This window comes from Anoplopoma fimbria, chromosome 21, assembly GCF_027596085.1.
Source record: "Anoplopoma fimbria isolate UVic2021 breed Golden Eagle Sablefish chromosome 21, Afim_UVic_2022, whole genome shotgun sequence".
Taxonomy (NCBI): domain Eukaryota; kingdom Metazoa; phylum Chordata; class Actinopteri; order Perciformes; family Anoplopomatidae; genus Anoplopoma; species Anoplopoma fimbria.
Genome location: NC_072469.1, coordinates 6,493,227 through 6,521,196, shown reverse-complemented (window position 1 = coordinate 6,521,196; position 27,970 = coordinate 6,493,227). Strand labels below are relative to the sequence as shown.

General features: G+C 40.1%; 1 protein-coding gene across 1 annotated transcript in view; it reads left to right on the top strand.

The window, feature by feature from the left end:
• slc4a2b (solute carrier family 4 member 2b) overlaps positions 1-18,723 on the top strand; it is a 45,064-nt gene extending 26,341 nt beyond the window's left edge. Inside the window, exons 9-27 of the mRNA XM_054623268.1 lie at positions 1,019-1,143; positions 2,039-2,259; positions 4,891-5,027; positions 6,829-7,009; positions 7,100-7,235; positions 8,172-8,373; positions 8,468-8,576; positions 8,669-8,853; positions 9,364-9,577; positions 9,666-9,872; positions 10,038-10,186; positions 11,095-11,289; positions 11,683-11,904; positions 12,771-12,860; positions 12,972-13,138; positions 14,006-14,259; positions 14,784-14,953; positions 15,621-15,794; positions 16,751-18,723. Of these exons, the coding sequence (XP_054479243.1) occupies positions 1,019-1,143; positions 2,039-2,259; positions 4,891-5,027; positions 6,829-7,009; positions 7,100-7,235; positions 8,172-8,373; positions 8,468-8,576; positions 8,669-8,853; positions 9,364-9,577; positions 9,666-9,872; positions 10,038-10,186; positions 11,095-11,289; positions 11,683-11,904; positions 12,771-12,860; positions 12,972-13,138; positions 14,006-14,259; positions 14,784-14,953; positions 15,621-15,794; positions 16,751-16,831 (3,219 nt within the window). The 3' untranslated portion in view covers positions 16,832-18,723. The remainder of the gene's footprint in view (positions 1-1,018; positions 1,144-2,038; positions 2,260-4,890; positions 5,028-6,828; positions 7,010-7,099; positions 7,236-8,171; positions 8,374-8,467; positions 8,577-8,668; positions 8,854-9,363; positions 9,578-9,665; positions 9,873-10,037; positions 10,187-11,094; positions 11,290-11,682; positions 11,905-12,770; positions 12,861-12,971; positions 13,139-14,005; positions 14,260-14,783; positions 14,954-15,620; positions 15,795-16,750) is intronic.
• The last annotated feature ends 9,247 nt before the right edge of the window (positions 18,724-27,970 follow it).

Here is a 27,970-nt window from a genome sequence, read left to right as displayed (position 1 = left end):
GTGCTGTAATTGTATTTATTCAACACACCATAACCACCATTATTTGATGTATTGGTCAGGCTGTAGACTTGGTTGCTTTTATACCTTGATGTGTTCATATTCACTGTCCAGTTAAAATGATAATAACTGTTCATGCAGACGTAAATGGGGGTCACAGCGACCTTTTAATGTCCGATATGATTTGCGTTAAGATGTGACTAAATGAGCGTTCAGGAATGTGCTGCTGTGCACATTGGCCATAGTCCATGCTCTGACATACAGCCTGCTCACTCACTGTTGTAGCATTAACAAATTTTCCTCTATGAATATTTCAGTATAGTCTTAATCATTCATTAGTGGGTTTCATGTTTGGTTGTTATTAAGCTTCACATACAGAGACTGAATTCATCTATGCACCGCTGCATAATTTGAAAAAGATGATTGAGAGCAGTTGTTTTTCTTTAGTTTAACGCTTTTAGTTTTGTGTTACTGTTCGGATTCAGCATTTTGTCGATTTGTATCTTTGTTAGAGTATAAATACATTTATTTTACAAATAAAAATGAGGAAACAAACCTCAACGGAGCAGGTTACACATTTCTTAGTCTGCTCACTTTATGTCCACATTGTCCTTAGATCTCCCAGTTTTCCCATCACATATCATTTTTCATATTTTCCTATGTTCACCCATTATTGACTGCGGACCTAATAGATGCCTTTAGACAATAGTCCCTGATTTTTACAGTAAATATGTAAATAAATCGATTTTCAAGATCAAATTCCTTCTTTAATCATGTTGTTGTATAGTATGTGTATTTATTGTCTGTGTCTGTGTAGTTGAGCTGCTGCAATTATTTCCCCATGGGGATCAATAAAGGAATATAATAATAATAATTCATTAATACTTCTCAATTATCTCCCTTGTTGTAATGTGGACAAGGCTGTTTTGTTTCTCTGCAGTAATAATCTGAATTTCTTGGTTGAATTGTTGGGTTAGTTGTTTGTTTTCACAGTAACCATCGTCTCATATCCCCTCCACAGTTCTTTCTCTCTGATGAAGACCATGTGGCCAAACGTAGCAAAGAGAGCCCTCACTCGACCCGTGAACTTGACATCGTGCCACAGTCTGCGGTGGGAGCAGATACTGAAGATGCAACTTCCTCAGAGTGAGTTAGGTCTAGTTCTCAGACTGAAAAAAAAGAGGGGCGTGAGAGACTTTATATAACGATGCTTTACCTGCTGTGATGATTGCATGTTTTTGCCATGTTGCTGAAATGTTCTCACGGACGTTCTGATTGGGCGAAACGTCTCGGGCACATTTGTGATTGGTCGGTGAGGTACACACTGTACGTTACCACGTCTCAGGCATCCAGTGGGCCTGCTGGGCTTGATCTGATGGACCAGAGTAATCCTCTGGTTGGAGACCCATATATCACCTGTCGCCATAGACGACGCAACACACCTCAGCAGCCCGAGGCTCCATCTGTGACATTTACTGTTCCACTTCATGAGGGTCTAATCTGGGCAGGGATAAAGCTGCGTATATGCACCTTTTGCTTGTTTTCGATCGGAGAGCAACCTAATAACAGTGGATTTGTTTTATAACACATCCTGATATACGGGGGAAATAACAGAGAAGAAAAAAATATTCCTTTTGAAATGCTGTGGGCAACTGATGTTTAAAGGACGGTGAGTTCAATATGTTTATTTCAAAAGGGCTTTGAAGGATTTGTAACGTCCAAGCATTTTCTGTCGCCACATCAATGCACTTTTTGAAATATATTTTTTTTGTGCATTGTGTTTTTGAGCTGAGAGATGCAAGCCTGTTTTATAAAGAGCAGCATTAGTGGGGTCTATCAAAAGATGATAACCAAAATGTGGAGATATTATTCCTGTGACAACTATATCGCGTATCAGGGACAAAAATAAACTGACTATAAAAGCAGAGCAGTGGAGGATCTTTTTTTACTCTGTTTCCAGCTTCACATGAAAAACTTTTCTTGTGGAAAATGTCATTTGTCATTCTCTGAGCAACAACTTTTTATTCTTTATTTTATCTAGTAAGCCAACTTCATCCGACACCGCCAGCCCCTCTCCCCCATCAGGACCACCTGAACACATACCTCTGGCCCGGGTTTCCTCCGCCAGCCGCGGCTACGACCTGCAAGAGCGCAGACGCACAGGCAACATGACGGGTGCTGAGGAGGCCAAGTACCAACGCATCCCCACTGACGAGAGCGAGGCTCAGACGCTGGCCTCCGCTGACCTGGACGGCATCAAGAGTGAGTAAAGATTGATTCTCACTTGGACTGATTTTTATGTTCCCAAAACCTGCTTGGAGGACTTTTGTTCACCAGGTGGGTAAAAAGGAAACCTCTTGATTATTTGAATTAAGTAGATTTTGTGCCTTTTTAAAATGCTTTAAAGTAGGTGAGTGCATTCCTTCACTCATTAGAATGACATTTGAAACAATACAGTAGGTCACTTCTAAATTAAATTAACCCCTTGTATCTCTGTGCTTATTGTTCATAAGGGTTCTTAGGCTATCATCATATTTTTTGTTAATACCAACAAAAGAAACATCAACAAAGCCGTGGTCAGATCATGTCGCAAACACTGGCTACAGTACTAGTGTAGTTCTACATAATTTGCACATGATTATTCATAAATGGTAAAGGGGAGAGAGGTCAACTAGCTGCTACTTCCATTATTCAAATTAATATATTATCTGTTTTATCCGCCTAGAAATATAGATGAGTTGGTGTCCATCTCATGGATCTCTTTGATGAGTTCCAGACATTTATCTGCTGATTACTGATCAATCTATAACAACTTTTTTTACTGCAGCAGAAAATATTTTAGATGACATTTGTCATTTCTTTCTGTTAAACCTTCCCGCTATTTTTCCCATATATTTGAATGAATCCAAATGTGTGGTCGTGGTTTGCCCTACCATCATCAAATATTCTGCAGCATGTGTGGCTGACTGATGGTGTCTTGTTTGTATTCCATACGGTCCATACGGTACCTCAGGAACAACTTTAGGGAATTTATGGCTTAAATGCCCATCTGTATTCAAGGATGAACTGATTCGATTGTGGTGGCAAAAGGTCACTGTGACCTTACAAACATTTTTTGGGCCATAATTGAATAATTCAGATGCTAAAAGTGACACACAAATGTCTAGAAAGATAAAATGAAGAGGTCATGACATTTTGGACAGACATGGATGTAAACTGCATTTTCAACCTTTTTAAAAATGAGTTACCTCTGAATTATTGTTGTTGTGATTAGACAGCAAGTCTCGGATTTGTTGTTCCTCAGATTCCTCCAGAAACATTAGGGCGAGGGTGGGGGGGGCCACCTCCAGAGCCTTCTACATTGTGGTCGGCTCCCCGCTGCCCTGTGACGTTCCCGGCCCCTGGCCCCAGCGTGGGGTTGTGTTCAGGGCCGGGGAGATTTACGTAAGGGAGCCGACCCCTGAGCGGAGAGCAGCAGTTTATCAGAGTGTGTGGCAGACAGGCCCACGTTATTAAATTAGCCGTTCCCGATGTCAGCTGAGGCTCTTGGACTCAGGCCCAAGCCAACATGGTGGCTAATTGTGAAACCTGGATCTCAGCTAACAATCTTTATTCATTAGTGGAACGAAACAAGGGGGAGAGTTAAGTGGACTCGAAGGCAAAATAAAGAGGCTGTGGGTGGAGGTTTGGGCTTAATATGGTCTAGATATTTTTCCTTTATGGGGCTTAGTGACACAGAGTCGAGCCTCCCTACAGGTTTATCACCACGTACTCTTCTTTTATCTGCTTCCCGCCAACGTAAATCATCCTGGGAAAGTGTCTCCGTCTCTGGCTGCTGCTCAACAATGGGAATTATTACATCACTGTCCTTCCCCTTTTGTGCGACCTGAGCAAATTAACACCTCTGCCCACTGATGCCTTCTGATAGTTTCAGCCGGGTCAGGCGCCGGTCAAAAAACGGCAACTTCTTTTTGATTCGTCAAAACCTGCACAAGTTGCACGCTCCAGTTTGAGGCCGTCACGTTGTCAAACGGCGGTGCCAGCAGTCACCGTACGCCCACCACAAACCCTCCTCCTCCTTCAAGAGCCGCATGCCAGTCAGGCCTCATTTTACTCCAGGGTCTGCCCCAAACCTCAGACTCCATAAAGCGACCTGACAGGGGACCCTTTCAGTAAAAAGCTGAAGTAAAGATGGAAATCTTAGAATTTTGGACAAAAAGTATTTTCTCTGAACTTGCAATGACTTGAAACATTGATGAAGACCCCTAAAAGCATCACTGTTTGTTTCATAGGATGTACAAGCTCTGATAAAGGTAAGGCAATATGTATTCTTGAAAGGAATCACACTTATTACTGTACCAGTAGGACTTTAATATAATTGGTGGTTTTGGGAAGAGAAGTTCAGGTGCTCGTTGCGTTTTTTGTTAGTTTTCCCTGTTTTTTGATCTGTTTTGATCTTTGAACTCTTAACACCTGATGGGACGATTCCTACTCTCAGTGTTGTGTCTGTGCCATCCGGCGTCTCTCTCCGCATCCTTTTCAGTGCCTGGTGTGATGCCAGCCTGAGTAACTCTACTCCCTGCTGAGGGACCACAGAGACAAAGGCAAAGTGGCCTGGCCCGCTGTGACTTGGTGGGCTGAGATTTAAACTTGGGGTGTAAGGTCAACGTGTGCATGCTGAGGGCTGCAGAAGCACAAAAAAAGACTGTTACATTGTGAATCCTATGTAATGTGCTGGGATTTAATCTCCAGTTATATTATTTGGATGTCATGTTCATTGAGTTGTATGCTGTTTGCGTGTGAGGGTTTTCTGAAGTTTAAGTCATTGTCGTCCATCTTCTCTGTATTCTTCAACACATCTCACCCTTCTTCTTGTCTCTTCATCTCCTCCAGGTCATCGTTTTGAAGATGTTCCCGGCATGCGCAGACACCTGGTCAGAAAGAGCACCAAGGGACAAGTGGTGCACACCGGCAAGGACCACAAGGAGTCGACCACCCGCAGCCGCAAGCAGGACCGAACACCACATGAGGTGAGACACGAAGCCCGACTCACATCAACTAATGTCCTGCAAAGTAAGACGACGTTTGTCCTGTTTTTCAGCCTCATCAGGACCAACATTTATTTTGGCAAACGTGTACCTTTATTACTTTAAATGACAGAGACATAATCTTTTAGTTTTGGTAACATTTAAGACACAATCTGTGATCCAAAGGTAAACAAGAGTCAACTCGTCACCAGAACTCAAAACTAGGGATACTGCTTCTGATCATTTTCTTACTCAGTTAATATTTAACTATTTTTTAAATGAATTGATTGCAATTGATCGTTTGAATTACAAAATATCAGTAAATAGATAAATAATAAGTTACAGGTTTAAGAAATAATGAAGCATTGATAAAAATCACAATATTTTTTTCCAGTATTAATTATAAGGTTCAATGCTCCGTTCCTGCAAAAAGTAACCAACAACCATTTAAAGGATTTTAAGAAATCTGTCATTGAGCAATAAAATATACAATAATTTGGGCTTTGTTGATCCTTTAAATGTGTCGTAAAATGCTTGTTTTGTTCAACCAACAGCCTCAACCCCATAAATATTAAATGATAAGAAACAGAATGTTTTGTCAATTTAACTATCTATTAATCAACTAATTGCTCCGGTAACTTTAAAAACCCAGAATTAAACCTGCCATCACTTTAAAAAAAACTTATTTTATTTATTTGTTCTGAAAAATGACCGACTGGGCTGCAATTTTTTCGGTGCTATGTTTTAATCTTTATTTTCTACTTCAGACTATGATTTATGTTAAAAATTGCCACAATAAATTGTTGCAAATCCTGGGAAATGTTTTCTCATCTTTCCCTCTCTAATTTTTCACTGTCCTGTCTCTTTTGTGGATGGGACAGGGAGGAGAGGAGACAATTAAAAATGAATGAATGAGATCTTTCCTTTCACACACGGAAAAGAAAAAGAGGGCAGAGAGAAGCTCAGGTAACCGGACACTGAGAGCTCCTGAGGGAGAGAGAGAGAGAGAGAGAGCTATGTTTTATTAACACACACACACACACACACAATGTCACACACAGCTCTGAGCCCCCAGCAGTCCGTGTGAACAACAGGTCCCTGTCAGGTGTGTGTGTGATGAGGACGAGATACCTGGGGGTATGTGTGTAAAAGTGAGGGTCCCATCCTTTGTGCCGCTGTATCAGTGTTTGAGTCCTCTCCTGCACCGTCTCGCTCCTCCAGCCGGTACCGGTGGTTCTGTACCGCCCTGCCTCGCGCTTCGGAGGCGTCCTGCTGGACGTGGACTCCGTGATGGCTCGGTACCAGAAGGTGAGGCTGGGTGACCGGCCAGAGTCAGGTTTGATCCGTGTGAGCGTGATTTCACAGGCATGCAGGCGATATTCTGTATTAAGGGAGAGTTTTCCATCAGTTTTTGGTCTTCATCTCACAGCGGATTGTGACTGACCAGCATGGTGATCAACTAATAACTTGTTAACAGACATTTTATGCTGAGACAGCTGAAGATTATTAAGCTTTTAAGATGTTTTTCCTGTGTTTTTTTGCAACTTTTTTTTGGGGTTAAACATCAAGGGTGATAACATTGACAAGATGTATCTTTTGTGTGCGTGGTGTGAATCTAAAAAAATCACATGGTAACCCAGTAGGCATGGAGTCTGTTTTCTCAGCTGACTAAATACGAAGGGTTTTGGCTTTTGAGTTGAATATTTGGCACGTGCTGAACATGCATGTGGTTTTGTGTGGACAGTATGGATGTTCTCTGTCTCACCTACACCTGCACGTGTTTCCTGTGTGACGTTGTCTCCAGGTGTTTGTGGAGCTGAATGAGCTGACTATGGACAAGAACCAGGAGATGCAGTGGAAGGAGACTGCTCGATGGATCAAGTTTGAGGAGGACGTGGAGGAGGAGACCGACCGCTGGGGGAAACCCCACGTGGCCTCGCTGTCCTTCCGCAGTCTGTTGGAGCTCCGAAAGACCATCTCACACGGTAAGAAATGAAAGCAGGGTTCATTTTTAAGCCTGAAAGTCAGCGATGCAGGTTCACAATTTGCTGAGCCCAGTATGTGTGCGTCCACAGGTGCAGTGCTGCTGGACCTGGACCAGAAGACCCTGCCGGGCATCGCCCACCAGGTGGTGGAGCAGATGATCATATCTGACCAGATCAAAGCTGAGGACCGAGCCAACGTCCTGAGGGCCCTGCTGCTGAAACACAGGTGACCTGTTGCACCAGATGCAACTAACAAGCGGCTATTCTCTTTAAGAGAGTTTTAAGTAGCCTAGTGAGGGAATTCAGCTAACTGATAGATTTGTGTCTTTCATCCAAGTATCAGACGTAGGTTTGAGGCAAAGTTTTACCACAATATCACTACTATCTCGTTATTAGCTTTTTTAGTTATTTTGAAATGGCAGATATCTTTTGGTATCACTGGTATCTTTTAACAAAAGAAAACTGGTTCTCTGTGCGTCCTCCGGTAATGTGCAGCTGAATCAGGTGCTTCTCAAAACAAGGATGAGGAAAAAGAGACTTGAGCGTTCATTTGTTGTAAGGCTGGAAAGCAAGCATTACAAGTTTATTATTGTGTTGAATCAAATTTTGTCTCTCTGATTGTGGCTTTTATTCTTGTGAAATACTCGATAATCACTTCTTTAGGCTTCAAAGTTGGAACAATCTGAAAAATAAAAATCCCTGTTACTCCGGCACTAAGACTTTAACCTATGATGAGAGATCACAAGTTGACATTTCTAAATCTTTAGGGGTAAACAGCCAAATTAGCTGCACATTAGGGTCATGTTGTACTATAAATTAGTAGTATAAATCTTACTTATGACCCCTTTTTTTAAGATTATTTTGGGTTATTTTGATCAGTTAAGACACAGGCAGGAGATGTGGGGAGAGAGTAATGGGGGGGTTTATGTGATATACCTCTTGGTAATGCTTGTGATCATTACAGGGTGCATGTTGACACAAGACTACACTCTGACTTTCAAAGCTAATATCAGTTCATACTTTTCATTATGAGGATAAACGGCGATTAAACCGACTTTTCTGTCACTGCTGCACACTCCCTGCTGTTAGGTGGCTTCATGCCTTGTCACTGCCTCTCTTCCTCCTGCTCACCCTCTCTCTTCCCTTTCCCGGCCTCCCCTAGTCACCCGAGCGATGAGAAGGAGCACACTAGCCCTTTTCCCAGGAACATCTCCGCGGCCAGCCTGGGCAGCCTGATAACGCACCACAACAGTGCCAACCACACCCATCAGACTGAACCGTCGGTGACCGACCCGCTCATGGGCGGCGTCCACACCACGGGGGACACCGAGACACGCATCGACATGGAGAAGAACGAGACACAGGTTAGTCCAGTGCAGATATTTCTAAATAGTCCTGGTTACAAGTATTCATCGTTATCCCTGATTGTGCTTCTTGTGTTGCTTTTGTTTTTTACAGCAGAAAGAGACGATGTCGGTGTCCGGGATGCATCGGTCCAAATCCAAACACGAGCTGAAGCTGCTGGAGAAGATTCCTGAAAATGCTGAGGCCACTGTCGTCCTTGTGGGTGAGTCTTGAAAACCACACACACTTAACTTAAAATATCTTAGCAATTTAAAATCTCTGTTTGTTGACTGTTACATCCCGCTCATCTTCCAGGCAGTGTGGACTTCCTGGAGCAGCCCACCATGGCGTTTGTGCGACTTCAGGAGGCCGTGGAGCTGGAGTCCGTCCTTGAGGTTCCGGTACCCGTCAGGTTTCTCTTCGTTCTGCTGGGACCCGCCACCACCAGCATGGACTATCACCAGATAGGACGCTCCATCTCCACACTCATGTCTGACAAGGTGAGCGAGCTACGCACATTGAGGGCTCCTTATTATTTAAATACAAAACCCAAATTGAAAAAAAAATCAAAGGAAACAATGAAGGAATAATCTTTTCTATTCCCTCTAAAAAACTATTTAACATTTAAAGACCAAGGAATTCTGACAATAAAAATGGTTAAAATGTAATAAAAAAGATTTTTAGAACATGAAGCTAGATTAATGAAAAAAACAATACAGTTTATATATAAAAATAGAATTAAAAAAATTACAACAAATGTATTCCTTATTTTACAAATTGATTTCAATAAAGTAGTTGAATAAATTGATATAAATCATGTCTATGAACTAAAATTTATTAAAAAAATTATAACATTTTATAATTTTTATATACATTTTATATAAATGTATTAAATCATTTACGTTTAATGATTTCTATAAAGAAAGAGATAAAGAACAATAGTTTAGAAGGAAAATATTGTGTAGTATTTTACTGGTTACATCTGTTTTTAAATCTGAATTCCCATCCAGCAATTCCACGAGGTAGCTTACCTGGCAGACGACAGGCAGGACCTGCTGAACGCCATCAACAGCTTCCTGGACTGCAGCATCGTGCTGCCTCCTTCAGAGATGGGAGGAGACGAGCTGCTGCGCTCTGTCGCTCGCTTTCAGCGGGAGATGCTGCGCAAGAGGGAGGAGCAGGGGGTCAAACAGGCCAAGGAGCCTAAAACCCCCGAAGAAAAAGGTGATAAATCAAATCATTTGAAATGTCAGGTGCTGTTCTATGACATCCTGTTATTGTAGTTAATAACCTGCTCTTTTCCATCACACAGAGGCCCTCCTCACACCCTTGAAAAAGTCAGACGACCCTTTAGAGCGCACCAGACGCCCCTTTGGCGGGCTTATACGAGACGTGCGACGCCGCTACCCAAAGTACCTCAGTGACTTCAAGGATGCTCTGAACAGTCAGTGCATGGCCGCCGTCATCTTCATCTACTTCGCTGCCCTCTCTCCAGCCATAACGTTCGGAGGCCTGCTGGGTGAGTTGCTCTCGGGGAAGCAGGAGTCGAGTTACTGTGGATTCACAGTTTATCGTCTCGTATATCAAAAGCCCTTACAATGTTTGTGTCTTGTCCCTCCATGATCCATTAACGAACCACCTTTGTTGGTGTTGATTACCGTGTTTTTTTGTTGTTTGTTGCTAGGTGAGAAGACGGAGGGTCTGATTGGTGTTTCTGAGCTGATTGTGTCGACAGCAGTGCAGGGTGTGATCTTCTGCTTGCTCGGAGCACAGCCGCTACTCATTGTGGGCTTCTCTGGACCCCTGCTGGTCTTTGAAGAAGCCTTCTACAGTGTAGGTTGATAAACAGCAACTGATGATGAGTTTTCTTGACAATTACAACAGCGTACAAAATGAAAATCCAGTTTATAAATTCCTTTCAAGGTTGAAAAATAGGTGTATTCACATTCTTGTCGAGAGTTAGATGAGAAGTTCTCTACCACTCTAGCTGTACGCGTAGTAAGAGAGACAGTAACAGCTAGCCTGGCTCTGTCAAAAGGTAACAAAGTTTGACTACGAGCACCAACGTATGTTATCTTGTTTGTTTGATAGGTACAGAAACGTTAGCATGAATACAACAACTTGTGGTTCTAGAGGAGTTTTATTGCCATTTTTGGACCGGAAGGAGTAACTTCCTTATGTCTTGTTCAGTGTAGAATCCAGGAAGCGACTGAGGTCAGCCAAGAAATGGTCCGACACATAACCCCTGTTAAAAGTTTCATGGGGGTTACGTGTTGTTTTTAACTTGAAGGTAGATTTTGTTACCTTTGGACGGAGCCAGGCTAATGCTTTCTCTCTGTTTTCAGTCTTTATGCTAAGCTAACCAGCTGCTGGCTTTATTCCTAAATGTAACAAACAGACACGAGAGTTGTACAGGGAATACCAAATATAAGCGTGTTTCACAAAATGTTCAACTTTTTTTTTAACACGCACAATAGCTGCAACTAAAGCAAACAACTAAACAACTGTAAGAACTCACTGTAATATGATTAAAGTTTTGCTGAATGCACAAAGTATGTGACATCACCCTTTTTCCAACTAAGACGTTCAAAAGGCAGAGCACATAAAAAGCTAAAAATACAAAGAAATCTATCAATATGAAATAAACAAGACTATTCCAACTTCAGTAGAGCGTTAATGTAGGACTGTTTGAGACAAAAAGGGTTTCAGGAATTGAGTTTCTTGTCTCTGTGTCCTCACAGTTCTGCAAAGCAAACAGCATGGAGTATCTGACCGGCCGTGTCTGGATCGGGTTTTGGCTCATCGTCATAGTGATCGTCATGGTGGCCTTTGAGGGAAGCTTCCTGGTCCGCTTCGTCTCCCGCTTCACCCAGGAGATCTTCTCCTTCCTCATCTCCCTCATCTTCATCTGCGAGACCTTCATCAAGCTCGGCAGGGTACGCCTGAGACTTCACATAACAGCTCCTGATTACAAAAAGTTTTTGTTGGCACGCTGAGTGTTCACGTCCCCGACACTAAACTGAACAGACTAATCTTTGGACAATATTCAAATCTCTGAGTCGAAATGAGAATGTTTTTCTAACAAGTGCATCTGAAATCTTTTGTGATTGATTGTCCTTGAAAGTTAAATGGATTAAAAGTTTAACTTTTATCCAGGCTTATGATTTTGGAAGGTTTGCTATTTTTAGAGTTTTATGGCACAGACTTGAAAGGCGTTTTCACTACTGGACAATCAAATTTTCCAGAAAGTGTTGTTGTGGCACCTTAAACAGTGATAAATGATGAATATTTTGCATTAATTTGAACCTTCTATGTCATCTGTGTGGCAGATTTTCAAGGAGCACCCGCTGAAAAGTTGCTCCCTCAACGGCACAGAAGTGGACGACGACTCGATGGAAAATATCACCCTCATGTTAAACAACAGCACCCTGCCGGTGACGGTCCGAGGACAGCCCAACACGGCGCTGCTCTCTCTGGTCCTCATGGCCGGAACCTTTTTCATTGCTTTCTACCTGCGCAAGTTCAAGAACAGTGCGTTCTTCCCTGGAAGGGTGAGGAGCTAAATTTCACCTTAAAAACACCAGTTCTCCAACATTAACCCCTATATATGTAACCTACATCTTTATTTAACATTGCTTAAAAATGTTTTATAAAGGCAAAAATACTAAAGAAAATCACAAAAAAAAGAGGAAACCTCCCACATCCTATATCAATAATCTATGTATGCTTTATAATCTGTCAATTCTTGCATCCAAACCTCTGAAATATAATAAAATTTCAGACTCATTTGAGCCAGTCTAAGTGCTCCGTTGAGTAGCTGTTCTGGAGCTTTTGATTGTATCACATGATCATCCTTTTCAGATGGAGTTTGCCCAGTCCTCATGTTATACTTCCTTTATTTTTTCAACTACTAAAGGAATAGTTTGACACTTTGGGAAATGCTCAGCAAAGCAACTACAAAATATAAAGGGTTGAATAGTGAGCTTGAGATGTGCTAGGTGTTTGCTTCTGTTTCCAGTCTTTGTGCTCAACTAAGCTAAGCTAACAGACTGCAGCTTCGTATTTAATGGAGAGTGGTATTATATTTCCCAAAATGTTAAACTGTTCCTTTAAGAAGTTGTTATCTATGTTGGCCTAAAAGTTTAAATTGATTCATAAATGGGAAACATTAGTGGACAAAATGATCTCACCTCCTCTTAGTTGCTGTTGTGGAGCTTTTCAATCATATCACATAATTTTCCTCATTTCATGTGAGACTGTTAACGGCAACTAAATGGACCTTGTAGTGAAATTGCTTTATAAACTTCTGTTTTCAGGTTCAAGAATAAGCATTCAAACAATGTATTTCTTATTTATTTTTGGATATAATATGTGAAGCTGCCAGCTGTGCTCAAACTATCACATCTTATGTGTTAAGTTGCGCAGGGTTATTGGAGATTTTGGCGTACCGATCGCCATCCTCATCATGGTCCTGGTGGATTACAGTATGGACGACACTTACACACAGGTAACACTCAAATATTACGACTCTATGTTTTATAAATGTTAGACCTTTGGCTGCTGAAGATTCCCAACAACGCAGACAATCATCTTCTTCTTCTTCCCTGTTGTCGTTCAGAAACTTAGCGTTCCTCACGGTTTTTCCGTGACGAGTCCTTCCAAACGCGGCTGGATCATCAGTCCTCTGGGCACCAACGGAGAATTCCCCATCTGGATGATGTTTGCCTGTTGTATGCCCGCTCTGCTGGTCTTCATCCTCATCTTCATGGAGACTCAGATCACCACGTGAGTCACAAGTCACATAATGAAGGAATATCATCAGAATTACTTGATGATATGACATTTTAAGAGTCAGTTTGTTTTGATAGATCTCTACGGTACAGCCTGAAACGGGTATAACAGGACCCTAAAGTTGGATTTATAGTTTTACACATTATAATGTAGTTTAATAAGTGTAATTAAATAAATTAAATATCATTAAAATAAATATAATATTTTGAGCACCTTTCATACATAAAAAGGCTTTATGAATTCAAAAAGAAAACAATTCAAACATCAGTTAAATTTTAAAATACATATAAAAAGTGAAGGTCAATTAATAACCATAACCATTTTTACCAGCATCATCATTTTAATAATTAGAATAATGAAATAATAACAGATTTGAAATAAGATCAATGCTATAATGATGAGTAGTTGTATTTTCTTCAAATATATTAAAAACTAACGTTGACTTAACAACTTACAATCCAAATAATTGGCAGGAATCTATGATTTAATATTTTAATACTTTCTTTTTTTTAACATTTATTTACTATACTATATATAACTATTACTGTATTTTATGGTCAGTTTATGAGGTCTTTTACATTCTTTTTTGAAAGATGATTACAGCTTTTATTAGATTCAGCTGCTAAAGAACTGAAAACCACCATACGGTATTTCTTTAAGTTTACATTGCATTCACAGTTTCTGAACTTAGAAGTAAGTTTTTGAAGAAGTAAACAATGATGTTTCATATCACCATGTCACCCACCTCACCACACTCACGCTGGACTGTATTGCTTTTTGAGAAGTATTAAAGGAGGCTTTCATCTAAAAGCGTGCATGCTGAGTCTGTTTACATCCGTGTTCCTCTCCGACTCCCTGCAGCCTGATAGTGAGTAAGAAGGAGCGGATGCTGGTGAAGGGCTCTGGTTTCCATCTGGACCTGCTGCTGATCGTGGTGCTGGGCGGCTGCTCGGCCCTGTTCGGCCTGCCGTGGATGGCGGCCGCGACCGTCCGCTCGGTGACCCACGTCAACGCCCTCACTGTCATGAGCAAGGCCGTCGCCCCCGGAGACAAGCCTCGCATCCAGGAGGTGAAGGAGCAGAGGGTGACCGGGCTCCTGGTGGCCATCATGGTTGGTGAGTGTCGGATGATGAAATCTCATCACTCTTTTTTTAATTGTTAAAGCCAATATCTATTAAAAAAAGTGATATTCAGCATTTAAAGCTAGGGTGGGTAATTTCTTTACTGTAATATTTGGCAAAACTGTCCTAATAGCCAGTCAGCTATATGTAGGTGAAGTGCTCTGAGAATATCTGCTCATAACTTTGCTCTCCCCTGCCTCTGTGGGCCGCACCCAAAAATTGCCACCGCTCATGTACACTTTGACCAATCAGAGCGAGGCTCCGATTCTCCGTTCTTATTGGCTGTGGGACTGTCCGGTCACCTTGGCAACGACGTTGGTGCGTCCCTGCGTGTTTCGTCTTCCTATCAATGTAACTGAATTCACATGAACGCGCATAACTGACGTTCGGTGGGAGGAGCTACAGCAGGTAGCGTGGCAGGGAGAGGCCAGAGAGCACGCGACGGAATCTCAACGGCTGTTTTCGCCCACCCTAGCTTTAATTATTACATTTCCTCCTCCTCCTCCTCCTCCTCACAGGTATGTCCATTGTGATCGGTGACCTGCTACGTCAGATCCCTCTGGCGGTGCTGTTTGGTATCTTCCTCTACATGGGTGTTATGTCCCTGAACGGCATCCAGCTAACGGAGCGGATGATGCTGCTGCTCATGCCTCCAAAGTATCACCCCGACCACACCTACGTACGCAAGGTAAGAAGAGGGTCACTGTCGGTAATGTAGGCGGAGCATGTTTACACACAAAGTAACGGAGGTTTCAGGTGTAAGGAATAGTAATTGAATCAAATTAAAATAATTGCTTTTTAGATATAAAATATAGGTATAAAATATAAAAAGGGTGCAGATGCTCTTTTGGCAAAAATCAACAGTGATTATCCTCATTTTGTATAAATCTTTCTCTAAGTGATAAATTATATTAATTATGTTAAAGTTGTTGCAAACGAGAATATATTATTAACAGGAGCGTCATATTAAATGTGTTCACGTTCAGAAATATAATATATGAAAGTATTAGGGCTGCAACTAATGATGTTAAGTATTGATTTATTTGTTTATTAATAGTTTAATGGTTTACTCTATAAAATGTTGTTGAAAATGTTTCCAAACGCCCATCACAACTGGCCAATAACCAAATATATTCAACTTATAGTGATTAAATAAACTAATAAATAGTAAATTCTCAAATTTGAGAAAGCTTGGACCAGCGATTAATCCAATCGACTGATCATTTTAGCTTTAGAAAGTGTCTTAACTGTTTATATTTTAAACCAGAAAAATCTCTGAACAATCTTTTTTCACTAAAATGTCTTTTTTTTACCTGTGCTGTCGAGTATTTATGAACAATCTCTGTTTCCTTCAGGTCCGCACGCTGCGTATGCATCTGTTCACCTGCATCCAGGTGGTGTGTTTGGCGGCTCTGTGGGCTGTGATGTCGACTCAGGCCTCGCTGGCTTTCCCCTTCGTCCTCATCCTCACCATCCCTGTCAAGATGTTCGTGCTGCGCCGCATCTTCACCAGCAGAGAGATTGCATGTGTAAGTTGACCACAGGAGGGCGCAATATGATGATTTATACACCCGAACCACTGGTTTATTCACCAGCAGAGTTAAAGTTAAAACTCCTGCAGAAATATCCATCCCTGTAATAGAATGACTGGCACTGAGTTTCAGAAACACAGCTTTACTTGTGAATTTATGCTGAAACTTTTGAAATATTTAGTGGAATATTTGTTATTGTAGATTATAGCAGACAGTTTAGGAATAAAAACATGTTAGTTACTTTGTTTTTTCCCCTCTTTCCCCAAAAGATGTGAGATTATTTTACTATATTTTCTTATTTAATTATATTTTAAGCAAATTTGTCGTACATTTTCACATTGTCAAACTGTTTTTTGTTTGAATTCTGTCATGACAAAGAGCCATTAAAAGAAGGAACTAGTAAAGAGGTCAAGAGTGCCTGAAGCACATGGGATATAGCTCTGTCAAAGGTCACACAAAGTAGTTTAATTATTAATTTGTTAGTTGTTTACTTATTTATTATTGTATTTATTTAATGTCTATAACTGTACATTTTGCAGGTTCAGCTGCAGTTTGGATATATATATATATATATATATATATACTTTTTTTAGGTTATCTTTATTTGTAATTCCCCCTTTTCATCTTTTCAAGATGTGCCGTCTGATTGTTGTGCACCAAATTTTGACAATAATTACACAACATTTCCACTGCAGCTACTGTGACTTAGAAAATGATGACAAAGAAAAAGAGCTTACTTCTAAGGCATTCTGGGAAATGTAGGATATTTCTATAGTAGCCTAAACTAAAAGAAAATGACATCAAGGAACAAAATATATTCATGACGCCTCATACTAAGTGTAACCTTGTCTTTTATGCCAATGTTTTATATAAAATGGGAATTGTGGGAAATTTGCTGAAGCTTAGTATAAATCTAAAATAATGAATCCTGATGTGTCTTCTTCTTCCTCCAGCTGGATGCAGACGACGCAGAGCCGAAGTTTGACGAGCGCGAGTGTCACGATGAGTACTCGGAGATGCACATGCCTGTGTAACACGCAACGACCCCTCGTAGCACCAACCAACTCCTCTAACTGAACACCAAAAAAAGTTCCTTCAAACTTGAAACACTCACAGTTTTGATGCCACATCACTGTGCACCCTCTTTGTTACCACTGAGACGTGAACAATATGACGGCAGTCTGGTTGGTTGTTACTTCGGTCCAACTATTTAAGTAGCTTTTTATCATATCATTCGGGGCTTTTCTGCTGGTTAACAGCATCCAATGAAGGAGATTAAAACAGTGAACCGCGTCTGTTCACTCATGATATGCTTTTTAAAAAATATATATTTCAGGGGACAAGAGATTCCAAATCAAATAATGTGATCTCGATCTCAAAATTAAATGCGATTACAGTAGATAGATTTGCAAGACTGATTAATTTTTAGCCCTGAAAGGTTGCTCTGATTCACATTGAATATGTGGAGGAAATATGGGAGATAGTCTTTTATATTAACACACTTATCTATTTCAAGTTTGTTTGCTTTTGTTCATGTGTTAAGCTCACCAAGCGCCTTATGAAGGAATGAAAAAGGTATACTGAGGTGTTTATTTTTTTCCTCATTCTGTCTTATTTTAGACAGCTGATCACTTTACCCGCCTCCCTAAAGCTCGTGGCACTTTTTTTAAGACACCAAATCTGAACAATGACTGTATTTTATGTAATAATTTTATCTTCTTCGCATCCTCTTTAATCCCGTAAATATCAATGTTGCTATAGTTTGTTTCTTTAACGACTATCTGTGATTGATTTTTAGCCTGTCCTTCTTTAACAATATTGATTTTTTTTAATTTACTCAACTGTTGCAATTTAGGGGACAGTTAGTATTTTTTGGGAGGTCTAATGAAGTGAAAACACATATTTCTGATCATAACAGGAGATTAACACAGTGGCATAATTAATTTACTCTAAATGTCTTCACGCACATGTTTAGGGCACTAATGTATTGATGTAGAGTTTGTTTCACTTGGTGTGTTTTTGGGAATCACTGTAATTTATTGGTTTCTTTGTCAAAGTGCCAAATGTCTCGTGTAAATAGTTTGGTGATCAGAACAATAAGCTGCAGTCCAGACATCTCACATCTCCTACTGTAATAATGTTTTCTTGAAGGAGCCTAAATTAACAAAAATTCTAAGTACAACATTCCTTGTTTTATCATAACTTTGCTATATTTTTTTTTGGCATCGACTAATTTCAACATTTCATTCGCATTGTGTAGACAATCTCAATATTAATGCATCACTGAGAGGGAAGGCTTTTAAAAATATATATATATATATGTGTATTTTTGTTTTGTTTTATGTCATGTTGTATCAGTGTGACATGGATTGGTTAAAGCTTTGACTGTGTCAAATAACTGAAGATTTTCAGTCTTCTGTTACTCTCAAGTGTGTTTCACTACTTTCCCCTCTGAACTGTCCTCTGCCTGATGCCGTTGTGATCTTGTGCCTGTTTGGTGTTAGAAAGGCGCACGAAAATCTCAAGTGCCTCTGGGACCATGAAGTGATCAGCTACAAGTGTTGTGTTTGTACGGACGACACACACGTGTTACAATAGTTTGCTCTTTCGAAGACGCTCAAAAATCAAATATCTCTCCATTATTTATCTCTTGCAATATGAGGCATTTTTGCTTTTAATGTACACACACACATTTGGCTGCATCACTTGGTGATGACAAGTTGGCAGTGTCAGTTTTATGTTTGCTCAGTGTGCCTGTGGATGAAGTGAAGTTGGTCTATGAATGCCAAAGTATCTGTCAAAGTAGCAAAATGCTGATACGATATTTTGTTCCATTTCAAAAAGCAATAGACGGTCAGAGAGGCTATTGCTGATGTTCCCTTGTACATTAAAGGTTGAAATATTGATGACACATAAAAGTTATTTTATATTTATCCTGGCTGTTGTTCTGTCATGTTTTTTTATGTATCGAAGAAAATACATGCAGGGAGAGAAAATATCTTTATCAATGTGATAACCATTGTGTAGAACTTAGAAAGAATGCGCTGCAAAGTTAGAAAACGTGACACAATATATGCAAATACAAAAAAATAACTAATAAAGGCGATGCAAATACAAAAAACAACAAATAAAGACGATGCAAATACAAAAAACAACAAAAAAAGACGATTCAAATACAAAAAACAACCAAGAATCACAATGTAAATACAAATTGCAACCAAGAAATGCAAAATACAAAAAACACGTTTCTAAATCTAAAATACTCAACAAATTCATCCATAAAATTATCCAGCTCCCCTCGGGTTTCAGAAATAAAAGAAAACCTAGGTTCATTATGTATCAGTTTTAGCCCCAGAGCCTCATAGCAGGTTGAGCTGGCCATGCAGGATTTCTTTTTCTTTTTTCAAGCACAGTTTTGAAACATTTTTCTGCTTTATGAGAAAAGTGAGAAAAGTTTGTCACACAAACTTTGACATTGATTAGAGAAGTGGTTCACACCCTCTGGGTCCAAAGATGAAACAATGTAGTACTGTAACATTTCAGACTTTTCTATATTCTTTATTGGGTGAAATACTGGATTATCTTTCCTCTTCTGGCATAAAATAATCCTTCAAATGATAAACTACGAGAAAAGAAGCATCTCTCCTGGACCCCTTATCTCATCTCATATATCTAGGAGTTGTTTGCAGATTTCTTATCAAAACTCTCAAATGGTTTCATTTGCTGTCCGAAAAGTTTGATTTGTTTAATCTTTCAACAAAACTAAAGTATTTTGTTTCATGTAACTGCATGTGTTTTCTAAATTGCAGTCTATTAGGCCCCCTAACGTGTTACCCCGGCCATGCAGGGCATTTAAGTTTTTTTAATGAACAGTATGAAAACTATTTTCTGCTTCATTTCTAAGTTGCACAGCAGTGAAGCTCTCAGGGCCACTATACTAAAATTCTGCTGTTGAAATCTGCTGTGAGTCACCATTAGCAATCACAGACAGTCACGGCAAAGAAGTAATGTTCTGTGCTTCCAGACTGTTTGGAAAAGAGGGCTGGATGTTCAGGAAAACAACACAGAGTGGGAGGGCCGGTTGCACAATCCCTCTCCAATCCCCACCCACTGTTACAGACACAGGGAGAAAGATGGCTGCGTTACTGCTGCTGCTCTTCAGCATCGGAGCATTGTTCTTTTCCTCCAATGCACAGCAGGCTTACAATAAACTCCCTGAAACCTACAGGAAGGGAGTGGATCTGGCCCTGGAGAAGCTCCACTCTCACGATGGGATCCAGCACCATTTTCTCTTCTTCAGAAGTGTCAAGAAGTCAGACATTGAGGTACAAAGGTCTGTTTTTCATAGTCAGAGTTTACCCTTTGAGTTCTACGGCTCATTATTGAGTGGCGTCCTGTGAGTTATGTGAGTAAAATCATCAAGACGAGCTCTAATCTTCAAAGAATGTAAGGATTGTGTCAAAGAAAAACCCCTCCAGGTTGTTTGAGAATTGCTCAGATTGAACCCTCTTCCTCCTCTTTCTCTTCAGCCTGGTTTTGGTGTGACCTACATCTACCACCACTTCTACCTTAAGGCCACAAGGTGTGAAAGAGGAACGGTGGACTCCACAGCTTGTCAGTTCAGAAACGACAGAGTAAGTTTTATCTCATTTAACGAAACTCATAAGATGTGGAATTTGATGGCGAATACCTGCTCTGACCCGTCTGTGCTGTTTTGTGCGTGTGCGTTCATGCAGCCGCTGATCGACTGCGCCGTCTGTTACAAAACGTTTGAAGGAGAAATTGAACAGTATCCCAAACCGTATGTACACTGTGTCCACAAACCAGCTCTGACAGAGGTATGTCTGTTTACCCGGAGGTCACTTTTATCATTCTGTATGACAAAACCACACTGATAAAAACCTGATTTTAAATTCATGAGATTTGTGTCTGACATTTTTTTCCCCTTTTCTTCATTTTTTGTTGTGAATGGCAGGAGATGAAGGCGGGCAGAGTGGATCACTGCAACACATTGGGTTACAGCAGTGGAGCCCCAACTCTTCTGTCATCAACAGGAACAGAGTGAATATTCGAATGACTCGTTTAGCTTCTATTGGGACATCTGTCAGGGTTCTTCTTTGTGCTTTTTTTTTGTTTCTTAATGTCATTAATGTGCTCTCCCCCTCATAATTATTCTTTCTGTATGATTTTTTTTCTATTACAGCAATTTATTGTTTACTTCCATGCAAATGTGTTAGAATTTTGTTTCGCTTTGTGTAACAACTTTGTCAATAAAGTTTAATTTGTGAAAAGTTTTTTTTCAAACCTTACAATTACAATGAATGGGAGTTTTTGACCTAAAATGACTAAGGTCAGAATTTCAAATGAGAAGGCTGACTTTCTTTATTTTCTTTTAAAAAATCCTGTAAAAAGACCAAAAAACAAAGAACATGCAACTACAATGATACTAAGAATGATACAGGGGCAACAAAACTAATATCAAAGTTAAAGGAGTAGTCCTCCCACGATGTCTTTTGGAACATCGGTGAGATTGTGATGAAAGTTTTATTTGTTTTGTTTTGAATTTTAACAGAATGTGTCTGGTACACTCTGCAAAAAGCACAATTTAAAGTCCAAAGAATCAATTCAGATTTGTACGTCAAATTTGTTTGCCATAAAACATCCCACAACACCTCATGTCTATACTGTGACCCTTTGGAGGGGCCCGACCCCTTGCTTTGGAACCTCTGGTAAACCACTGAATGGTTTATTAAGTAGGTCAAACTAGCTCCACCTCCACAGGCTACATCAGTTCTTTTTAAAAAAGCATCATATGATGACCATGTGTGTTAAGCAATAATGGTCAAAGTAATTCATTAACCGTCCCGTCAAGTAAATTCAAAGAAATAACCTCACATTTCTTATAAGTGACCTAGTTTCCTTTTAATCAACAACAATGGAGCTGATGAAGCAGAGTCTTGGGGCCAAATTATTTTCCTGCCATCCTGGGTTTGTTTCCAGGATTACGGATTATCAATCCAAATCTCCATTGTTAAAAAAAACAAAACATGAAAGGATATGAGTGTAATTCAACTTCTGCCAAGGAGCTTCCTCTGTGAAAACTCCCCACTGAGGATGTGTTCAGTTGGACATTTAGAGTAAACAATTTGGTTCCATATCCATAATAGGACTTGTTGTTGCATGTGAGTATAGATCTCACAGAGAGAAAGAGAGAGAGAGAGAGAGAGAGAGAGAGAGAGGAGGGAGTTCACCCCTCAGAGCCAAGCCGCCCTCCTCACACACATTTGGGGTGAAGATGGCTACTGGGTTGCTGTTGTTGCTGGTCTGTGCCGGAGCAGTTCTGTCCTCTGCCCGGGCCCAGGACTCTTATAATGGGCTGCCTGACGACTACAAGAAGGGAGTGGATCTGGCGTTGGAGCAACTCAACACGCACAACGTGGTGCAACACCATTTTCGCTTCTTAAGGAGCCTGGAGAAGTCAGATATTGAGGTAGATCTGGAGTTTAACATCTCAGTTCTTCTGTCATACGTTGGCCTGAAGAGTTAAAGATGTGTGTCTCTGTTTGTTGAACTGTCTCTGTTAGAACATTTACAGACATGACATGCTGATTTTTTTAACAAAATGTTCTCCTGAAAGTCCTCAGGAGAGAATGAGAATGCCTCAGTTTGCTTATCTTCTTCAATCTGCTTTTGGCACTCCCACTCCTCCCTCAGGGAAATCTGGTTCACATCTGCTTATACTGTAGATCTTCAAATTCTAACATGTTTTCAGGAAGTGTTCCCAAAAGATAAGGCGTGTCTTTACTGGAATGTTAGACTCAGTGTAGATATTAAGGATATAGATAAACAGATTCCCACCGTCCACCAGCCTCATACTCTGATACCTATCCCTGTGAATTGGCAGCATTTATGGTTTTCTTACTAAATAGTTTCAAGGAAAAGCCACCTCCTGGAAAATGAGACTGCTGCAAATCAGCAATACTTTTTTTTTTACTTCTCATGTCCCAGAAGATCCCTCAAGACAAATATGAGCTGATACCCAAAGCAGAAACTGTCGCTCTCTAGATTTGAAACCATGCATTATGACTCTCTGCGGGTCTATGATACATTTGCTTGCAGTGTGCAGATAGTCTCCGACTTTGTGTTAATAATTTAATCGTTGAAATGTTGAATAACTTTTCTTTTGTAACCAACTTGCTCTCGGCTCCTCCAGGCAACTGTATCGACTGATGAAGGCACGGAGAGACACAGAAGGTTTCTTGTTGCTTCTGATAGTGGACTAAAGTCGAACGCTAACAAAATAGTTATTGCTTTAAATAATGAGATACTCAACATTTAAAGGGCAAGACCCCGATTGGTGCACACTGCTTGGTCTGCTTTAACAGTACTGTCTTCATTTGAGCCAAAACAGGAAAGACTTCTAGTAAACCTAGAATACTGCATGGATTAACATGAAATTTGCTACGGACATTCATGATCCTCAGAGGATGAATCCTTATGACTTCAGAATCAGAATCAGAAACACAGTGCAATAATATAAGACACAATTGAGAAATAAAAATAGGATAACTTTAAATAGAATATAAGAGTACATAAAGATATGTCTGTATTGAAGGGTTAGGTGTCTTAATGTCCTGGGTGATCACCTGACTTTTTGAGACACCAGAGAAGAACGAGTTTGCCCCAAACATCAAATGTTTACTTTCAAGTGACAAAGTCCTCGAGTGGTCGTAGTAGTTAAAATTGGAGCAAAACAGGACTATGCTTTTTCAACGAGATTTGCTGAACAAACGATTTCATAAGACTGCGGTTTCATTTTGACATCGAAAGCTGTGTTTTTAGTGAAGTGAAATTAAAGTTTGGAACATTGTGTGACTCAGTGAAGTCCTTCTGGAGTGAAATGTGAGCTGGTTTCTGTGAAGAGGGATTGAGATGTCACCATGTCAGTGGAGACAGTTAAAGTGACGGTAGTCTCTGTTGGAAAAAGGAACATAGACTTTGTTCTTAATATTGTGTCGCCACTAAGGACATTTTTTATACATAAATTATATTTTAAGGCTAAACCCAATTTGAACTATTGGAAGAATGAGTTAAAACTCTACATTAAGTCACTGAAACATGTTAAAGACAAAAACGCTATGCTGTTATTCTTGTATTTGTCTTCCTTGTTTTGATTTATTTTTAATCCTGCCCAATTTGAGGCAGAAGCATTCCTGTAAATTGAGAGAAGAATAGAAGACTTCATTGTTTGTACTTTTTTTTACAATACTTTTTTTTTATTGAAATGACCTTCTGCTCTTTTGCAGTCTGGATTCGGTGTGAAATACCTCTACCACCACTTTTACCTGAAGCCCACCAGGTGTGCCAAAGGAAGGACTGTGTCAAGCCCTCAGACATGCCCCTTCAGGAATGACAGAGTAAGTGAACTTTAAAAAAAAGGGAAGGATTCATTTCAAATCTATGTACGACATCCTCATGCTTCATCATGTTTTTAATTGACTTCACAGCCGCTGATCGACTGCGCAGTTTGCTACAAAACAGCAGCAGACCAGATCGAGTTGAGCCCCAAGCCGTACATTCACTGCATCCAGAGACCGAGACTCACAGAGGTATTATTAAAGTCCTGTGTTTGTATCTCCTCTCTGAAAGTTTCTGTTCAAAACACTGGAGCTTTTTCAGCTTTTAGCTTTTTATTATATACACCTTCACGCCCCTATGAGTATTTATTTGATTATGACATCTTTTAAATTGTTGTCATGACTTGCAGCTGTTTTTTGTTAGTAAAAAAAACAATTTTCAACTCTTCTTTATGCTTTATTCTCTCACCATATTATGTGTGTGGCTATCTTGCCTTTATCAGGGTGGTTGTTTTCTATATTTTAGGATTCATTTTAACTCTCTTGATGTTTTTCCACCATATCCTTTTCTAAATGGACATGTAAACAAATAATTGACACCCCCAGAGATCCATGAAATCACTCACTTGGAAACAAAACAGCAGTTTGTTGAAGTAAATACTGCACAGTCTACTGATGATGTGCTGAGTGTTTTCACTTTGCATTGAAGCTCACGCTGGTCTGCATCTTGCTTTTTGTGTGTTATTAAAATGAATGCAGTCATACAAACAATGTGTTTACTCTCTTGTTTCAGGAAATGAGGACAACCAGGACGGAGCACTGCAAAAAAATGAATTACAACAGTGGAGCCCCTACACTGCTGGCTGTGATTACTGGCAAAAACTCAAAAAAATAGCACAAAATACCACATTGCATTACAAAGTAGTCAAAGAATCTGCACCTTACGTATTGTATGCTTATTTCACTAGCAAGATAAAGTTGAAAAGCTAATTCTTATTGTCATTTCTTGCAGAAAGCTCCTCTCTGCTGTGACAAATTACTTCACTTTTGCTCTTAGAGTCACATGTATTACATTGTGTAATAAAAAAAAAGAAGAAGAAAAAAGTTTCGGTCATGTTGTGTGTAGACTTGTGAGGGATCCAGATTCTTAATTCGCTGAATTCCTCCTCATAGATATCCGCCCCCCTCTAGTCACGCTCACTCTCCTTCACTACTCGAGGGGATGAGACCGTCTAATGCAACGATGATGATTCCTCCAACACACAGAACACATGTTATGGGAACGAGCCAGATATGTCAACACGTGGCTTCTTTCCAACATTATGTCAGCACCTGAACAAACAGCACAGAGATTTTTATTTAACTTTTGTACATTATTGTGGATGTTATCCAATTGAATCTTTACCCAGACTTTGACAAGATGAATCATGTCAAAGCACACAATCATTGCATCCACCATTTAAACATGTTATATACCCTTTATCAGTTGCTTACTTTTGAACAAGAGTGCATGCTTTACATTACAGAACAGTTAAATTAGCCTCAGTGCCACCATGGCTACATGTTAGCAGTGGTGAATGAATTAGTAAGATCTTTGTACTTAAATAAAAGTATAATACCACAAAATACTCTGTTACAAGTATGTCATGCATTCTAACCATAAACAAAAGCACTCATGCAGAATGGCTTATTTCAGAACAATGATTTGTTGGGTTGTCGTTGCAAAATATGTACATGACTTAAATGTTGCAGCTTGGAAATGTGAAGCTAAGGTAAATATTAAACACATTATAATGTATTAAAACAATAACAATGTACTGCATTCTGGCTTTGTAGGGCCGTATAGGTCAATTTAGCTCCACCTCAACCAGCTGCAACAATATTATGTAGCTGCAATGATAAGACACAGATTGTGACCATTCAGCCGTTTATTGAATCCTTTTACTCTTCTCACTTTAAGTACATCTAGCTGATAATAATTTGTACCTTTATATAAGTAAGACTTCACTTGTAATGCACTATTTTAAAGCACATGAATACTTCTTACACCACTGCAGATATGTTGAGTAGTTGCACAGCTTAAGTACAAAAATCAAAGAAGGCTGGTTGTTTTTTTATTGCTAAATCGTATCCAAAGGTGACCTGTGTCTGTATTTTATCTAGGAGTTTGGTTTATTGGTTTCTGGAAATATTACAAAGCTGCCATGCACATGAATACGACATGGTGTAACTTGAACTTAACATACTGTACTTTACTCAATGCACAGAGCGTGAGAAGTGGAGGGCGACGATAAGAGCCTAGTTTGCAGTAATCATAAAAAGAATATGAATCAATCTCATCAATCCTCTCACCCAAGGGGCTGTTATCCGATTGAAAGGGTAATAAAATTGAACATACATGCTGCATACTTAGCATGTAATTATGAAAAGGGTAAAGTCAAGCTTGTGCATGCTTGTCACTTTTTCTTGAGTTTTGAAAGTGACTGAACTGATTCTCATAGTTGGATGAATCTCCTGGAGCCCTTTCCTGTGCATGTTTCCAATATTGGTGTCTAGTAAAGGTGTCAATCTCTGATAAGTATCTAAGGATATTTGTCCCTCTTTCACATCCATCAGTCTCTCTGTCATACATGTCACCTTTAAAAGATTATGCAAATGTCCATCTGCAGGAACACGGACATTTACCCTCGAGGCACACAGACTCCTGCAAACCCGAGTCTAACATGTGTTTAGTTTTTCACAATGCATGAATGAGTTTCTTTGTTCTCTTTGAGCTATGATCAGCCTCTCTGCATCTCAGCTCCTTGTGAAGGAACAACTCTTTGACTTAAAACAGAGTAATTCACTAACAAAGACCACGCTTATCTCGAGATTTATTACGAATGTGAGTCAGAGGGATGGGTTAGGGAAGGGGTTGGAGGGATGAGGGGATGAAGGGATAAGGGTCGAGGGATGAAGGGGTAGGGGTCATGGGAAGAAGGGATGAGGGTAAGGGATGGAGGGTAAGGGAAGGAGGGGTGTAGGGTAGAGAAGCAGGGAGGGTAAAGAAGGTTGATGACTGATGGTGGGAGGAGAGCGATGGTGTCCGGTGGCTGGCAGGAACAGGGGGATTGGAGACTCTTGGGTGGGGGCTGTCTCTCCGGAAGGTCAGGTGGCGCAGAGTCCCCCGTTGTTCCTGTAATCCTGTGAAAGAGGGAGAAGGAAGGAGAGAAGAGGGAGAAAGATGAATGGTAAAGAAATAAAAAGAAATAAAAAAGGAGTTGGGGGGGAGGGATGAGGAAACAGAGTCAAGGAGGAAGTGGATGGATCCGTCATGCTTAAATACTTTGTGCAGAGACAATTAGGTGTTCAGGGCGTGGTCATTGTTCCCGAACTACGTTATTTAAAACTTCATTTATTGGATAAACTGTGTGATTTTAGCCACACTGGTGATAAAATCAAAACAACGTTATGTTATAGTCATAAATTGGTAGTAATAAACATATGGACAACATGAAAATAGACTAAATGTTTCATCTAATGGCGGTTCCCATTGTCATTTAGTGGAGCAGACTGGTGCTGAGTGGAAGAATTTAGTAGCAATACCATAATGTAAAAATACTCAATAAAGAGTAAACGTCCTGCATTCAAAATCTTATCAACAGCAAAATGTTTTAACCTGCCTTCATGCCGTGCAACTTCACAGTAAGTTTGCAGCGTTGATGGACAGTTTGAATAAAGATCCAAAGACAGCCCCCAGATGTGTGATCAAATGATCCCCTCTCATGTTTTGTCTTGTTAACATCTATCGTGAGAAAAATAAATCTCGCTAAATGT